General features: G+C 43.8%; 1 protein-coding gene across 2 annotated transcripts in view; it reads left to right on the top strand.

The window, feature by feature from the left end:
- yjefn3 (YjeF N-terminal domain containing 3) overlaps positions 1–4,755 on the top strand; it is a 132,425-nt gene extending 127,670 nt beyond the window's left edge. For both annotated transcript variants that reach the window (XM_048559900.2, XM_048559899.2), the window contains one exon: positions 1,571–4,755. In XM_048559900.2, the coding sequence (XP_048415857.1) occupies positions 1,571–1,770 (200 nt within the window). In that variant the 3' untranslated portion in view covers positions 1,771–4,755. The remainder of the gene's footprint in view (positions 1–1,570) is intronic.
- Positions 4,756–18,691: the final 13,936 nt, after the last annotated feature.

Genomic DNA, 18,691 nt, shown 5'->3' with positions numbered 1-18,691 from the left:
CCTCCCAAACTTCACCTTAAATACATTCAATAACTCACCTCCCGAAGCTCCCCGAGATGTCCAAAGATTAACAACTCTCTGAGAGGGTTTTAAAATCCTCCTCATTTCTACCTTGAGTGGATGACACATCATTCTGAAAAACTACCTTGGTTCTAGATTTCCCCATGAATGAAAACATCCTCTCAGCACGCCCCCTCTCAGCTTGCTTCATCTCAGCACGCCCCCTCGCCCCATCTCAGCGCGCTCCCTCTCAGCGCACCCCCTCTCAGCATGTTCCCTCTGAAGTCCCCTCAGAATTCTATAAGTTTCAATAAAATACCTCTCAATCTTCAAAACTCCAATGAATATAGGCCTAATCTTCTCAACGTTTTCTTCTGAGACATCTCTTTAACCCAGAAATCAGTGTAATGACTCTCCAAACTGCTTCCAAAACAGGTATGTTGTTCCTGATTTAAGGAGACCGAAATTATACACCCAGGCCGCACCAACGCTTCGTGAAATGTCAATACCCACTTTGTCATGAATTTTTGTCATGTTAATACTCATTTTACAACCTTTTGTATTTAATACTGAGTTCAACAGCTTCACATTGTGAGCCCACTCCCATTCCTTCCCTTTCTTTTACCTTTACTTGTTACATTCTCTGTCACCATGTCCCCTCTCCTCTGCCCCCACCCCAGAGGGACTGTCTGTTCTTCCCAGTCTGACAGGTAGGCACACCATTGTTCTGCCATTCTCACATGCCAATCAGTTAATCTGAACTATCAGTGACTTTCTCCGCTCACACTCTACACTCCACCGGCAGCCCCCCCAACTATGACATAAAAATTGCTGCCCCCTCCACACTTCACTTCAGCTCTGATGAAGTGTCATGTAGACTCAAAACGTTAGCATGGTCTCTCTCCATGGGTGCTGCCTGTCCTGCTGTGATCTCCAGCATTTGTTGTTATCAGTATGATATGAGCATTGGAAGTGATTTGCTCTTACTCACACTTTGTCTTTAATGTGTACTCTGGATATAGCTAGAGGAAAGGTATTCGTTATTCAAACCCAGTTTGTGAAGTTAGTAATGATCGAGCTTTTGGAAACTGCAGTTTGAATGGAGAAGGTGCTCCCACAGTATGGATGGAGCTTCTAGGAGCGTAATCCAACAACTATGAAACTAGAACAAAAAGAGAGGCTTTCCAACTCTATGTCTGAATGTGAGGCAGTGACTTAGTGTGTTCTGTGACAGGTCTCGAATCCCACCATGGCAGATGATGAATTTTAAATTCAGTTGAAAACAAAGTCTAGAATTAAAATCTAGCCTAAATGTGACCAAGTCAATTGTTGTAAAAATCCATCTGGTTGACTAATGTCCTTTAGGGAAAGAAACTGCCTGGTCTTCCCTACATGTGACTTCAGGCCCACTGCAATAGGGTTGAATCCTAACTGCCCTCTGAAATGGTCCTCGCAAACCACTCAGATTAAAGGGCCAATTAGGAATCAGCATTAAATGATGGCAATTTCTTTTTAAGAAGTCCACATCAAGCCTGACTTTAATAATAAATTACCTTTGTTTTTCAAACAGGCTGGGATGTCGAAAAGGGGAACACTGAAGGCATCAATCCAGCAGTCCTTGTTTCCTTGGCAGCACCAAAGAAATGTGCCACACAATTTTCTGGAAAGTTTCACTTTCTCGCTGGTCGTTACCTTCCTGATGACCTACAGAAGAAATACGAGCTTAATCCCCCAGACTACCCGGGAACCGACTGCATCGTACAACTTTAAGAAGAGATGGATTTTGGGACAATGGATTCAAGCAAGATGAAAACTGACCGGAATTAAAAGTGGAAATGTATAAACACAGCATTGGCTCCTGCAGCAGGAGCTGCATTCTCCAGAAATCCTGGAACCAGCACAACAGGTTCCTTGTAAAAGTCCTGGAAAATGCATCTCCTCAGAAACAGTTTTAAATCGTGTTCTGCATTAGCATAAATCAGTTTTATTTATCTCGTCAAGATTGCTCGCAGGTTTTGTTTTTGTTGAGAATTCTGACCTACCGTTCTTTCTTTTAAATTCCATAAATGTGACTTTGTTGTAGAGAATGATTTTTATGCAGCATCAAGAGGCAAAAGCATGATCACCAGGTCCGGGTCAGACATCATTGTTGTGGCTGTGATGTATTTTAAGTTGCTGCTCACCATATTATCAGGTAGGGACCAGAATATTTCACTGAGGGATATCTGAATCTGTCAATATTTCACTTTTGAATACCTGCATCTGCCAATAATTGTGGCTAGCGTCATGTTGAATTGCCCAAAAGACATTGTGTGTGTGTGTGTGTGTGTGTGTGTGTGTGTGTGTGTGTGTGTGTGTGTGTGTGTGTGTGTGTGTGTGTGTGTGTATGCATATGTGTGCGTGTTCAGTTTTGGAGATGGGAGAGACACTCAGCTGATTGCAAGGCATCCCACTTTGACCTGAGCCTCTGCTGGGCTGCCAGATCACGGCAAAACTAAGCAGCATCACAACTGGTTTCGATTGACATACAAAGTGGCAGGGGGTGTACGGTTGGAAATTGATCCCCAATGCTGAAAGCTAACTAGTGATCCAACCATCCACCCTTCCTAGTTTTTCCTGGGAAGCGTATATGTGTAAGGAAGTTGTGTCAGGACATGATTAGCCTTAAATGTGATGCATCTCACAGTTGATGAACATGTTAACCCTCCTTATTTTTTGCTTGGTCTCAGAGAGCAGCATATTCGAGTAAGGCACAAGCTTTTACAGAAGCAGGATTGGGAAAAAGAGGAAGGAAGCAAGGAGATGAGGAACAGAATTCTTAGCTCAGAGCGCTCACTATCGCCCACAAAGTGGGCCTTCCCTTTGATTCCCCCACTGATTCAGAATGCTATAATAGTTGTGTTTGTATTGTGCATCATCTATGGTGAATGGTTTATCTTTCTTATTGTTGGGGGCCATGAAATAAATAAATTACTGGTACCCATCAGATCTGACGAGGAAGTGAAATGGAGAGAGATTACACTGAGGTTAGTAATAATTGCTCCCGCAGCCATTCTGCAAAGGGGTAGCCTGGGCATGGTGCGAAAATAAGAAATGCCCAAATAAATAAATGCAACCATGCACATTGTACATTGAGCTTGATATGTAATTTAAAATTATACATATCATGGACAAGATTAGGAAATGCAATTAATTTTTGGGGTTTGGTCTGTAGTTTAGGCCATCCTACTTCACAAAGAAGGATGTGAATGGGTTCAAGGAAGAGACGTGTGGATGATTGTGGAGAAAAGATCATGGTGTATTTGAAATTAGACAGCGTAGGGAAAGGTACCATTGAGAAGGTTGTTAGTTTACAGAGTGAACTCAGAAGGTGAGGGTTATAAACAAACACATCTTGAGCAAGCTTGGAAGTTAAAATTATCCTCCTCTCTTCCTGCAGCACAGAACTGGCTCCTGGGACACTTGTTTAAAAAAAGAAGAAAGTTGGTTACAGAGATATATCAGATTTGTTTGATTCAGATAGTGATGAGGGAGAGGATATGGAGATACGCTGGTATGGTAGTGGGTGTGGTGAAAGACGGAGAGCTATCTGTGACTGAGGTCGCATGGTGGAGGAGTGTATTGGATAGGCTGAATGACCTTTGCTTATTTCAAGCTTTTGTATGAGATGCACTGCCCACCCTGTCAGCACCTCAAACCAAAAACATTAAGGGCATTAATTCTGAGGAGGCCAGGTTCCAGAAATGCTAGCTATTCATTTCTCCCCCGATGCAGTTTGATCTGTCCATATCCCTGCATTTCAGATTGCTATTGTTAATGTTCCGTTCTATTTGGTGAGTTTGTTGTATGGGTTTAATAGATCATTAGTAGATGTACTATGGTGCTGCTCATTATGAGCTATAACCAAGTGTCACTTTGGATGAAATGGGCATAGAGGGTGGGGTTAGTTAGACTAGGTATGTGTAGGTGTTTCCATTACCCCTCGATTTAAAGTCACGAGCTAAAACATTAACTTTAGATTTTCCATTGCAGAGTCATATCCTTCACGATGATAGTGGTAAACACCCATGTAAATATGTCATGCTATAATTACAGCTTTCGGTCAGTGGTGGGACTGCCTGCACTCAGGGCGATAGTGTGATTATAGCATGACAAGTTTACATGCAAATTCATCATTGTAAATGTGGGCATAAGACTTTGAGAAAAATGTCAACAGTATGCTAATATAAGATTTAATATAATTACAGATATATATATATATAGATAGATAGATAGATTCAAATATACAGGTATTTGTACTGTTTGTTGCACTATTTATGTTCCATTTTTAAGCCCTGGGTAGAGTGTGTTTGTCAGCCCTAACTATGGATTGTAAGACATGTTTCCAGTCAAGTTCCAAACTTTGCAGCTATCGATGAAATTACTCAGTGTATCATTCACATTTATACCATGTGTAGTACTCACAATCTACTAGCCCATCTTGGACCAATCGTTGAGACAAAGGTGTGGGACCCGCTAACCTAAGATTAAACCCATGCTTGTTACATCTTTCCATTGTGCTCTGGGGATCATAATGTGTTGTGTTAGTCTGTTAGCCCCAAACATGAGTTATTTGCAGTAAACTCTACCCAGCTCTGAGGCAAGCACACTACTGAGACAAAATTCAGATTAATTTTAATGTTGTTTCTTCTACCAGGTCTTGAAGTGTTGCTGAATCAATTTGATACCTATAATAAATATAAGTTATGCTCACCACTTTTGTTGTGATAAAGTGTCTTATTTTTGTTACCTCTAGGCTCAAGTTCTCTAACATTTTCCTTGTCAAGCTTCCAACTTCCAATCTCTTTAAATTTAGCTCATCCAAACCTCTGTGGTCCCGTATCCTAACTCGTGCTAAGTCCCATTCAACCAGTGACCAAAAAAATAGAATCAACTTCTAAGCAACAAACAAAATGCCTAAACAAAAGACCTTTGTCACAGATTCGGGACCATCAAGCTTCTAGTCTATCCTCAAAAAATCAATCCATGGAGAGTCCCCTCCAAACTCTTCTCCATATGCGATGGCTTAGTGGTATTATTATTGAAGGTCTGTTAATCCAGAGACCCAGATAAAGTTTTGGGGACCGAGGTTTGAATCCCGCCACAGCAGATGGTGGAATTTGAATTCAATAAATACCTGGAAGTAAGAGTCTAATGATGACCGTGAATCTATTGTCGATTGTTGGAAAATCCCATCTGGTTCACTAATGTCCTTTAGGGAAGGAAACTGCCATCCTTACCCGGTCTGGCCTACATGTGACTCCAGACCCACAATGATGTGGTTGACTCATAACCGTGCCCTAGGCAATTAGGGATGGGCAATAAATGCTGGCTAGCCAGCGATGCCCTCTTCCCATGAATGAATCAAGAAATATCCCTGAATATTCTTTCCTTCCATTATTTATACAATTACCTTGCAAAGGCTATTCTTGGATCTCTGGAGATGGAGAATAAATACTGCAACTAATCAATGATATTCATATCTCATGAACACAGATAAAAGTCTAACTTCACCAAAGTATTCCAAATCCTAAACCCTCCCAACATCAAAAATATTTCCTCATGTAACCTCTGGTTCTTTTCAACATGTACCTGGGTTACATTTGGTTATGTATGAAAGTTAATCTGTTCAGGAGGCAGATTTTTGTATAATTTCCTTAAATGACAACCCTTGACAAGTATCTCCCCAATGTTAAAGTATCCAAAACATGGCAGATGGTGCAGCCTAGTTTTTTAAGTATATTCACTAATGGGAAGTAGACATTGCTGGCTGGATCAGCATTTATTGCCCATCCCTAGTTGCTCTTCAGAACATGGTGGTGAGCTGTCTTCTTGAACTGTAGCAGTCCATGTGCTGTAGGTAGGCCCACAACGCCCCGAGGGACGTCATTCCATGATTTTGATGCAGCAACACTGAAGGAATAGCTATATATTTCTAAGTCAGGATGGTAAGTGGCTTGGAGGGGAACTTACAGGAGGTGGTGTTCCAATGTATCATTCTTCTAGATGAGCAGATTGTGGGTTTGAAAGGTGCTATTCAAGTGGCCTGGCAAATTTCTCCCTGCATCATGTATCAGTGTGACCTTATCAAAACACAAGATTCTTAAGGGGACTTGGCACAGTGGATGCAGAAGAGTTGTCTACCCTTGTGGGAGAGTCTAGGACCAGGGGCTATAATCTCAGAAAAAGGGTTTGCACATTAAAAACGGAGGTTAGGAGGATTTTTTTTCTCTTCTTTCGTCGAGGCTGGGTCATTAAGTATATTCAAGGCTGAGATAGGCAGACTATTAATCAGTAAGGGAATCAAGGGTTATGGGGTAAAAGCAAGAAAGGAGGTCATGTTGAAGCTGTACAGGGCATTGGTGAGGCCACTTTTGGAATACTGTATGCAATTCTGGTCTCCCTGCTATAGGAAGGATGTTGTGAATCTTGAAAGGGCTCAGAAAAGATTTACAAGGATGTTGCCAGGGTTGGAGAGTTTGAGCTTTTCGGGAGAGGCTGAATAAGGTGGAGTTATTTGCCAGGGATTGTTGGAGGGCCAAATACTGGCAAATGGGGCCAGCTTTATATAGGATATCTGGCTGGCATGGACGAGTTGGACCGAAGGGTCTGTTTCTGTGCTGCACATCTCCATGTCTCTCTGAATCTAAGTGGAGTTGAGAATTATCAGATCAGCCATAATCTCATTGAATGGCACAGCTGGTTCACCAGGCTGACTGACCAACTTCTAGTCCTGCATCTTATGGACTGAAGGTAGATGGAACATGCTGCTGCTGCCGAGCAGTGGGGAGGGACTGAATGTTTGAGAATGCGGTGTCAATCAGGCAAATTCAGGTTCCTTCCTTCCTTTCTGGTTAGTGCCAGGGCGCCATATGTAGATGTTTGCATTATCAGTCACTATAGCAACTGCATGTCAACTCACCTCAAGCCGATTCCACTCTCTTGACCTGCGGTGCTGGCCAGAAACATGCAGGAATACAGGAACAGGCAGCAGCCAATCCGGCCCTCCAGTCTGTTCTGAAATTCAATCAAAACAGGAAGCATTGGTTGCAGGTAGAGTTAGAATGTTTAAAAAACTTTTGGATAAGTTCATGAATAGGGGAGGTTTGTAAGGCTATGGGAGAAACACAGCAAGTGGGACTAGTTTAGTTTGGGAACACGTTCAGTCTGGGCAGCACAGCGGCCCAGTGGTTAGCTTTGATACATTACAATACCAGGGACCCGAGTTCAAATCTGGCTTCAGGTAACTATGTGTGTGGAGTTTGCACATTCTCCACATGTCTGTATAGGTTTGCTCCCACAGCCAAAAAATGTACAGGTTAGGTGGATGGGCTATGGGAAATGCAGAGTCACTGGGGCAGGTCTGGGTGGATGCTCATTGAAGGGTTGGTGTTGACTCGATGGGTCGGATGGCCATTTCCACATTGTAGGGGATTCTGTGATGACTACTTGAACCAAAGGGTCTGTTTCATTGTTGTATGCCCTTACGGCATTTGTAAAGGACATTATTGGGAACTGCATGATGAGAGTCAAGTATACCAAATGCCTTCTTTGCCACCCTAACTACCAGTGATGCCACTTTCAAGGAACTATGTACCCACACCCATAGGTCTCTTTGTTTGGCAGCATTCCCCAGAGCCCTACCATCAACTATGTAAGTCCTGACCTGGTTAGTCTTAACTAAATGCAACAAACTACATCTGCCGTTCACAAAGCATTCTCCTTCTCAACCTTTCCCCTTACCTGGGGGTGTGATCCCCTTCAGGTTAAGCCACCACCAGTCACATCTCTCTCTAATGAGACAGCAGCCCAATGGTCCAGTGAGAATTCGCTCCATTACCAATCCTCAAGAGCTGAGCATGAGAACCTGTACTCTCTCCCCCCGAGTCCCTGATCCATTCTGAAACCTGCCACAGTGCATCAGCGTGAGCACAACACACCTTCAGCAGGAGAGAGTGAGTGGGGCCCACGTTAACTGATTCATAAGAATGTAAGAAACAGGAGCAGCAGTAGGGCATCTGACTCATTGAGCCTGCTCTACCTTTAAAAAGACCATGACTGACATTTTTATGGACTCAGCTCCACCTACCCACCCACTCGCCATAACCCGTAATTCCTTTACTGTTCAAAACTCTGTCCATTTTGCCCTAAAAAACATTCAGTGAAGTAGTCTCAACTGCTTCACTGGGCAGGGATTCATAACCCTTTGGTGAAGACATTCCTCCTCAACTCATTCTGAAACCTGCTCCCCCGATTCACCAAAACGATATTTATCTAGCCATTAAATACTAAACCTACAGCTGTCTGAGGTAGTGGCTAAAAGCAATTGTAAGTTACAATAATCAGCAGCTGGATCAAAATTGAGTTCAAACCCCAGACATTCAAATAGGCATCTCTCAGTAATGCAACACTCACTTCAAAACACCTGTTTTTATCCTTTCTTTGAATAACTCGTTCAAATCCTGGACTGTAATCCTCACTCTGCTGTACCGTTCAGAACATTCCATAACTGAGTCCTGGCTAGGCTTGTTTTTAAGCTGCTGCCTATGAGATGAAGATGTATTTTGTGATTGCCTGGGACAGTAGCTTCCTGCACTTTGATGCTCATTCATCGAATGTGCTACACTCGACAGAAGCAGCCTGTTTGAAAAATGTATAAATACTTTTATTTCAAATAAAGATCAACGGGAGGGAGTGCGGGAGAGGCTGTATGACATTCCAACACTTTGCCTTTTGGTTGCACTTCCTGGATCCTCTAGGACTATCAGAAATACCTCGGGGAATTTATCAGAGAGCCAAGGGAAATCTTCCAGAGGCTTTGATGTTTCTACATTTCATCAGCTTCAGAAGGAGCTGTGCTGCTGTAGTTCCATCTGAACAATCCTCAACTCAGCCCCTCCTACACTCACTGTGACAAGTCAGAGACCATTCAGCCCCTCAAGTGTGTTCCACCATTCAATCTGGTGGTATTTGATCTTTACTTCAACCCCATTTTCCATCCTTTGCTCTATAACACCCTTTGATACCTTTCCTGACGTGAAATATATCAGAGATAACAAAGTGTGGAGCTGGATGAACACAGCAGGCCAAGCAGCATCTTAGGAGCACAAAAGCTGACGTTTCGGGCCTAGACTCTTCATGAGACAGGGGGATGGGGAGAGGGTTCTGGAATAAATAGGGAGAGAGGGGGAGGTGGACTGAAGATGGATAGAGGAGAAGATAGGTGGGGAGGAGAGTACAGGTGGGGAGGTAGGAAGGGGATAGGTCAGTCTGAAGAGGACGGACAGGTCAAGGGGGTGGGATGAGGTTAGTGGATAGGAAATGGAGGTGTGGCTTGAGGTGAGAGGAAGGGATAGGTGAGAGGAAAAATGGGTTAGGGAGGTGGGGACAAGCTGGGCTGGTTTTGGCATGCAGTGGAGGAAGGGGAGATTTTGAAGCTGGCAAAATCCACATTGATACCATTGGGCTGCAGGGTTCCCAAGCAGAATATGAGTTGCTGTTCCTGCAACCTTTGGGTGGCGTCATTATGGCACTGCAGGAGGCACAGGATGGACATGTCATCTAAGGAATGGGAGGGGGAACTGAAATGGTTCGAGACTGGGAGGTGCAGTTGTTTATTGTGAAATGAGCGGAGGTGTTCTGCAAAGCGGTCCCCAAGCCTCCGCTTGGTTTCCCCAGTGTAGAGGCAGCCACACAGTGTACACCGGATGCAGTATACCACATTAGGAGATGTGCAGGTGAACATCTGCTTGATGTGGAAAGTCAACTCGGGGCCTGGGATGGGGGTGAGGGAGGAGGTGTGGGGGCAAGTGTAGCACTTCCTGCGGTTGCAGGGTAAAGTTCCGGGGTGGTGGGGTTGGAGAGGAGTGTGGAGCGAACAAGGGAGTCGCAGAGAGAGTGGTCTCTCCAGAAGGCAGACAAGGGTGGGGATGGAAAAATGTCTTTAGTGGTGGGGTCAGATTGTAGATGGCAGAAGTATCGGAGGATGATGAAGGGTCTAGGCCTGAAACGTCATCTTTTGTGCTCCTAAGATGCTGCTTGGCCTGCTGTGTTCATCCAGCTCCACACTTTGTTATCTTGGATTCTCCAGCATCTGCAGTTCCCATTATCTCTGATCACAATTTTAACCTCACTGCGAAGCCTCTTCCAGGATGCCAAACCTGATGAAGTTACCCTTCTCCCTCTGGACCAACCTCAGGGGATCTCTCTCTCACTGCAACTCTCTTGTCATCTTCGATCCTCCTCCTCCTCTCTTCCTATTTATTTCAGAATCCTCTCCCCATCCCCCTTTTCTGATGAAGTGTCTAGGCCCGAAGATGCTGCTTGGCCTGCTGTGTTCATTCAGCTCCACACTTTGTTATCTTGGATTATCCAGCATCGGCAGTTCCCATTATCTCTCTTCATTGCTCAATAGCTTGAGTATGGGAGTGCGGATGTTATTTTGAGGTTGTACAGGATATTGGTGAGGCTACTTCTGGAGTGCTATGTCCAGTTCTGGTTGCCCAGTTATGCCTGGAGAGGGCTCAGAAGAGATGTGCCCGGATGTTGCTGGATTTGGAAGGTTTGAGTTAAAAGAAAAGGCTGGAGCCTTTCTCACTGGAGAGCAGGAGGTTGAGAGACAACCTGATAGAAGTTAATAAAATAATGAGAGGTATAGACAGAGTTGATGGTAGTTGACTTTTCCCTAAGTAGGGGAATTTCAAGTCTAAGGGGCACAGTCGTAAGGTGAGAGGACCGAGATTTGAAAAAGACATAAGAAGCACATGTTTTACAGAGTGGGTGGCTGAAGTGGTGGGTGTGAGTACAATTACAGTGTTTAAAAGACATTTGGATAAGTACATAAATAGGAGAGGTTTAGAGGGATATGGGCCAGGAGCAGACAGGTGGGATCTGTTTAGTTTGGGATTATATTTGACATAGACTGGTTTGACCAAAAAGTCTGTTTCCATGCCGTATGACTCTGTACCTCGATCTTTCCATTGCTGGGAACAGCTTAGCCCTATCTACACTGTCAAGATTGAACAGCTCCACCAAATCTCCTTTCAGTGTTCTCTTTCTTAAGTGTTGCAGCCAATCCTCTCCGATCTCTCCATGTAATAGACGTCTGTCAAGTCTGAAACCAGTCATGCACATTGATTGGGCGGCACAGTGGCTCAGTGGTGAGCACTGCTGCCTCACAGCACCAGGGACCTGGGTTCAATTCTAGCCTCGGGTGTCTGTGTGGAGTTTACACATTCTCCCTGTGTCTGCGTGGGTTTCCTCCCACGGTCCAAAGGTGTGCAGGCTAGGTGGATTGGCCATCCTAAGTTGCCTGTAGTGTTCAGTGATGTGTAGCTTAGGTGGGTTATGGGGGAATGGGTCTGGGTGGGATGCTCCAAGGTTCGGTGTGGACTTGTTGGGCCAAAGGGCCTGTTTCCACACTGTAGTGATTCAAAATATTATGAAGGGTTACCCTTGGTTGAAGAAGCAGCTTAAGCAGCACCTCAACAAAGAAAACAGAGAAATAGAATTCCAGAGGTTAGAACCTAGGCAGTTAAAGACCTGGTCACCCTTACTGGGAAAGGGAGTAGAGGGAGCTCAAGGGGCTGGAGTTGGAGGAACGCTGAGATCTGCAAGGGTTGTGGGGCTGTAGGAAGTCACAATGACACACAGAGATGTACAAATGTGGCAGACTTGCTGCACTTTGACAGCACATCACTTCTTAAAATCTTTTCGTCAGCTGTGGAACATTTACTATAGCCATAGGAACATGAATGGTGTTATATAAATGCACACCATTTCTTTCACAAGCGATAAATTCTCACAGAATAAAATCACTGTGCTTTTAGCAATGGTTAAATTTCTACAGTGGTTAGGAATGCTGCCTCACAGCACCAGGGAACCAGGTTTGATTCCAGCTTTGGGAGACTCTCTGTGTGGAGTTTGTACATTCTCCCTGTGTGTGCTTGGGTTCTCTCCCACAGTCCAATGATGTACAGGTTCGGTGGATTGGCCATAGGAAATGTCGGGTTGTGGGATATGGTAAGGGGCTAGGTCTGGGTGAGATGCTCTTTGGAGGGTTGGCATGGACTCGATGGGCCAAATAGCCTTCTTCCACACTCCAGGGATTCTATGATTCTCCTAATCACCTTCCCTATCTTGGAGATGACAAGATGTGCTGAAACATCGGGGAAATGCAATTACTTGGTGTCTGTGTGACAGGAGCCTGTCAAGATCTTCATTGTCTCATGACAGTAGATCTGCAAAAATATATTTCTCATTCTGCACGACATAAGGTCACAATCAGATCATGATAGGAGAAAAAAACTCCGTTAAAAAAATCTTTCCAGCCATTTTTCTTACCCTTGACTCCTTTACTGATTAAAAATCTGTTTGTCTCAGCTAGAATATGTTTAATGACACAGCCTTGACAGCCCTCTGTGGTACAGAGAGACTCGCTCCCTTTGGAGAGACCACAAGACCATAAAATATAGCAGCAGAATTAAGCCACTTAGGCCATCGTGTCTGCACTGCCATTTGATCAAAACTGATTTGTTTCTCAATCCCATTCTACTGCCTTCTCTCTGTAACCTTTGATCCCCTTACTAATCAAGAACCTGTCTGTTTCTGTCTTAAATACACTCAATGACTGAGCATCTACAATGCTCTGCGGCAATGCGTTCCACAGATTCAACACCCTCTGGCTGAAGAAATTCCTCCCCATTTCAGTTCTGAATGTTGCCCTTTCACCCTGAGGCTGTGCCTACTCTCTACTATTGATGGAAACATCTTCTCAAGTCCATTGTATCCAGGCCTCTCAGCATTGGGTAAGTTTTGATCAGATTCCTCCTAATGCTTCTTAGCTCCATAACGTACAGACCTGGTATCCTTAGCCACTCCACATATGGCAAGCCCTTGATCCCCGGGATCATTCTTATAAACCTTCTCTGAAACCTCTCCAAGGCCAACACATCTCTCCCTCGATACAGAACTGCTCACAATATTCGAGATATTCCTCCTCATTTCTGTCTTAAATGGGCAACCCTTAATTCTGAGATTACGTCCTCTGGTCCTAGACTTATCCACAAGAGGAGACAACCTTTTCACATCTCCCCTGTCAAGCTCCCTAAGAGCTTTATATTTCAAAAATGTTGCCTCTTATCCCAATAACCTCCAATGAGTACACTCCCAATTTATTCAACCGCTCCTCATAAGTCAAGCCCTCCATAACTGGAATCAACCTAATGAACTGCCAGGGCCTATATATCTTTCCTTAGATAAGGGAACCAAAACTGTGCATAATATTCTAGGTGTGCTCTAAGTGGAGCTTTGTGCACTGTTAGCAAGACTTCCCTATTTGTACACTCCATTCTTTTGAAATAAAGGCCAACATTCCATTTGCCGTCCCTCTTACCTGCTGCACTGTAGTTTTTATTTAAATAATATTCAGCTTGTCTGCTCTTTCTGAATTTCTCACTTTATATTCCAGCTGCCAAGATTTTGCCCACTTGTTTAACCTGCAGACTCTTTGGGTCCATCACTTACATTTCCACCGATTGAGAGTTTGCCAATTGTACATTCATTTGCTTTATCTGAGTCGCTACTATGTATCATTATTAACTGTGCCCTAACACTGATTTCAATGGCAATCCACTAGTTACAGGTTGCCATTCTAAACATGTTCCTTTAATCCCAACTCTCACGGAGGTGAGGAGCTCTATACTTCTGAGGCTATGGGAAAGAAATACTTAAAATTGGAGATGGTGCCAAGATTTCGACCAAGGACGTTGGAAGAGTGTGAGGACGGAGGTGGAGTGTGAGGACGGAGATAGAGTATGAGGACAGAGGTGGAGTGTGAGGACCAAAGCACTTGGCACTCAGAAGGGGAAACAGTGGAAGATTTGGAGGTGAATGGACTGCTGTTTTATGAATGAATAGCAATTGGGACGTTATAATAGAGACAAGGTGTTCAAGGCCAGAGGAGGGAAATTGAGTGAACACTACTAAGGGCCTTTGTTTTTGCTCCCTCTCCAACAACATCGCACCCCCAAGTTCTCCTTTATCTCTCTTTAACAAATCCAGAGTTTATTTCATTTGTAAATCTGAACCACTTCCGATACTCTTAATGTATTCTTTTAAATATTCTAATCAACCTTGGCCAATCTTCAAAGGAAACTTTCAGAATGCATCTCATCCACACTGTGACTATCTGCATCTCAAAGTTCTTTCACACAAATTATCAGATTTTGGTGGCATTTAAATTGGTAGAAACATGGAATGCTTTAAAGATGCAATTCCCACACATTTTTAATAGTGTACAGGCTTAAAATCTCAGTTTCATCTTCACGCAAGTGACTGATGTATTAAACAATCTGAAGAAGAATGGCATTTCATTGAAATGAAAATAAATAGTCCTTTTTGAGATTTAATAGTGCCCTCGTCAGAGGATCTTTCACCAGGGTTCTCACGAATTAATTTCAAAACGTGTGACCTAGATGTTAAAAAATTCTTATTGTTTTCTGCCATTGGTTTCCAACATGAAACACTCCAGATGCACTGAAGGGAATGAACACAGATTCTCAAGTCTCTGAAGTAGCATTAAAGCTCACAAGTGGTTGATTAAGATGCTAGACCGCTGTTCAGTACATCGCGGCTAACATCACACTGGTACAGGAAAGTATTGCAAGGCTGTGGACAAAGTGCAGAGAAATGGGATGAATTGGTTAGCTATTTCAAAGAGCTGGCATCAGCACAAATGGAATGAATGGCCTGTCTGATATGATTCTATGACTTTACTTTGAACAAGACAATATCTGCAAAAAAAAACTTTTAAATCAGAAAATGGAAGCTCTCTAGACCAACACACATAAACTGGTTAAAAATTCCAAACTCCCAAATCACTTCCCATTCTTTCACATTATATTGAAATCCTCATGAATTGAGCATTAAAATTCCAAACTCCTAAATCACTTCCCATTGCACAGAAGTTCTAAACCAGACAGAACATGCAAAATGAATGTTTATGTCCAAGAAATAAAAGTCTCTAGGTGCGTTGGGAATGAGGTTACTGGAGTCTGTCTGCACTTGTAATCATCCTTAACTCTTTCAACCTAAAAGCCATTCTTAATAAAATTCTTCTCTTTTCACATACATGCAGCAGCTGTGTAAACCATCTCCCTCACCTTGAAGGAAAAAAAAACTCTGCCTTTTTGTTGAAGAATAAAAATGTTTACCCTTCTTACTCTAACAGTCAAATTCAACCCTTTGCAAGATTGGCTTTGCATAACTAAATGTGGAAAAGGGAGGAAGAATATTCCTCTGCTCTGCCACCAGTGAGTTCCATTGGTCAGGTTCGACAATGGCTCAGTGCCACTGATGGTTGTAGGGTCAAGTCAGATGGTCATTCAAGCTTTTTTTGTAGCATGCAGTCTGTAATGTTTTACACTCATGGGATTTTAAAATGCTTTTAGTCAACCAGCCAAGCGCAGTATCTTAAAAAAGGACACGCTGTTGGCTGATTCCCTCTGAATGTATGTGGACCCCAAACAACTGGAGAAGCTAGCGCTTGTTAAATTCCATTCCTAAGACTTGAGCACAAGAATTAAAAATTTCCAGTCTAATACTCCTTATGCAAAACTGACAGAATGCAGCACTGTTGGAGATGCCATCTTTCAGGTGAGGTGGTAAAGGAAGGCCTCACTTATCCTGTTGGAGAATGCAAACAATCGCACATTGAAAGAAGGGCAGGGGAATTCACACTGTCCTAGTCCCACAGTTATCCCTCAAACAGCATCACTGGATGGTGTGGCTGGTCATTATCGCGTTGCTCCTTATGTGCTCTCATGTGCAAATTGGCTGCCATTTACCTGCAATGGTGCCTGTGCTTGATGAAGCACTAAATCTAAAAGTGATCTTTCTCTCCTGCCTTATATCATGTTTATGACCCTCCTCAGCATCAGTCTGTCACCTCAGAAGACTGGACCAGAAGTAGGTCTTTCAGCCCCTCGAGCCTGCTCCATCATTCTGTCGTGATTGTAAGGAGGTCAGCCTGGTGGACCTCATAGAATATGTGTTCCCTGATTGGGGCTGATAAACTGGTCCAGTCATGGAGCTCTGGCTAACAGAGAGAAACAGGAGTGTCAGATGTTCAGTTCACTCTGAGATCCGGCTCTGAGGAAGCTGGGTCAGTGTCAAGGGCTCCTCATGCGTAAATAAAGGGTGACTTGCTGATGGGATACTGGCCTCTGTGGAGTTATTTCAGTGGTGACAAGAGAAAAACATGGTCCTGACAAAATTCACTTGCAGTAGTCATCTTTGAGTCGGGGCATCATGCCACTAATTGAGAAGTTTGACTTGTTCAATTCTGTTGTCAAAGTCTGGGCCCAGCATGTGGAAAGAATACATTATCTCTTCTGGGAAAATGACATTAGGGCAGATGAAAAGCAATGAGTAATTCCCCTGACAACTTGTGCACCCATAAGAGTTTTGCCTATTAGGCATCCAACTTTCCCAGGTACTCAAACCCTTCAGGACTTGGCTGACCTGTTGAGGAACATTACGACCCCAAGCCTCCTCTCGTTCTGAGAAGCTATTGATTTTACTCAGCAATTTTAGAACCAGTGGAATCGGTATCAGGATTTTTGATGAGGTTAAGGTGACTAGCAAAAGCATGTGACTTTAATGAGATGCTGAGAGACCATTTGGGATGTGGGGTTAATGATGCAGCCATGCAAAAGTGACTACTAGCTGAAGCCCAACTGGACTTCAAACAGGCACATCCCTGACTTCATCATTGGAAAATGTAGTAACTGGGGCATATGAGTTACAGGGTATTCTGATGAAAGTGGACACCCTCACCATTCCGATTGAGCTTGGGGATCACCAAATGAGTGAAGGCAATCGCAAGACCTCACTCAAGACATGTCCTGAACAGAGTCCACTAGAACTAAATGGAATAAGAGAACTCATAGGCCAGTGTCCAGGAGAGTGCACATCCTGGAGAGTCCACCTACATCTGGTTTGGAACAGTCAAATCACTTTGCTACATAAATTGGAACTAATCAAAGTAAAATTAAAATTAAATGGTAATCTGGGTCTAACGGAGGTCGATACAAGCGCAGCTGTTTCAGTGATCGCAGGACCAGCCTTTAAGAATAACTCGCTTTGGACTCCAGCCCTTACGTTTGCGCAAGACCTCAGCCAGACTGAGAACCAGTACTGGGAACTTTTACAGATTAAGGGCACAACTTTGGTTCTGGTCTCTTATTGGAAGCACCTGGTTTAGACATCACCGATTGCAAAAAAAGGCCAGATCCAAACCTGATGGGGCGAAATTAACCGAGAGGGATTCACCTAGATTGGCTCAACATTTTTCAGTTCAAAAATGGCTGCCTGAGTGAAGGACTATCAAAGGGACCAAGGCATCTTTGAATATTGACCAGGAAGCAATTCCACAATTCTGCAAGGTCTACCAGTGCCATTTCCCTTACAGGAGAGTCGCGGCAGTAATCAGGAGACTGGAAAGTGATGGAATCAATAAAACAGTCAAGTTTGTGGAGTGGCTAGCACCTGTTGCACCAATTGTGAAGCCTGACGTGTCAGTTCACATTTGTGGGGATTTTAAACAAACAGTAAACTGCTTTTTGCAGTGACTACCCAATCCCTCACATTGAGGATTTATACACAAAGCTGGACATGAGCCATGTGTACTTGCAGATGTGGTTAAATGAGGTTTCCATAAGGATTTGTACCAGTATATGAGGCTGCCATTTGAGGTATCGTCTGCCTGTGCAATTTTTCAGTGGACGATGAAGAACATTTTACAAGGTCTACCCCCAGGCCACCATTTATCTGGATAAATATGCTAATAAAAGAGAGGACCAGCAAGGAACACTTGAAGAGCTTGGACATAGTCATCAGAGATAACACAGTGTGGAATTGGAGGAACGCAGCAGGCCAGGCAGCATCAGAGGAGCAGGAAAGCTGACAATTTGGGTCAGAATCCTTCTTCAGAAAATCATTGCTGAGAGTGTGTGCTTGAGGAGCCGCAGAGAAAACAGTTTTTTGGAGGGTCTGGATGTTGTGTATATGGAGGTTGTCGCAGTCGGTCCAAATTGGGAATGGCCTGAATGTAGATTGCAGTCCATTTGGGATGATCCGGTTCCGTAGGCAAGCACTGAGAAAGACAATGTGGCTGTAGTACCTGGTTTGCTTGAGTATGTGTTTGAAGTGTTGCAGGGCCGAAGAGATTACCAGACGGTTGCAGGGGAGAGACTGGGGTTTTTCTGGAGGGAGGAGGACAACTTCTTTAAGGTGGACATCCTTAGAAGAGGCCTCACAGTGGGGTTATAACTCACACAGAGTTAGTAAGGACTGCAGATGCTGGAGTCAGAGATAACACAGTGTGGAGCTGGAGGAACACAGCAGGCCAGGCAACAGCAGAGGAGCAGGAAAGTTGAGGATTTGAGTCGGGACCCTTCTTCAGGTGTTTCTCTACATTCACTAAATACAAAACTATTGCAGTTCCTATTTGATTATCAGATCACCCGCCATGCAACGACAGGGGTAGCTCAAGCAGATCTGCTCATGGGGAGAAGGTTGTGCACTAGATTAAATCTGATCTTTCCAGATCTGGTGGGGGGAGGCTGAAATGGCATAAGAAAGGCCAATGCCA

The sequence above is a fragment of the Stegostoma tigrinum genome, chromosome 30 (assembly GCF_030684315.1).
Source record: "Stegostoma tigrinum isolate sSteTig4 chromosome 30, sSteTig4.hap1, whole genome shotgun sequence".
Classification (NCBI taxonomy): domain Eukaryota; kingdom Metazoa; phylum Chordata; class Chondrichthyes; order Orectolobiformes; family Stegostomatidae; genus Stegostoma; species Stegostoma tigrinum.
The sequence above is the reverse complement of the archived record's forward strand: the minus strand, read 5'-3'. Positions and strand labels throughout refer to the sequence as shown.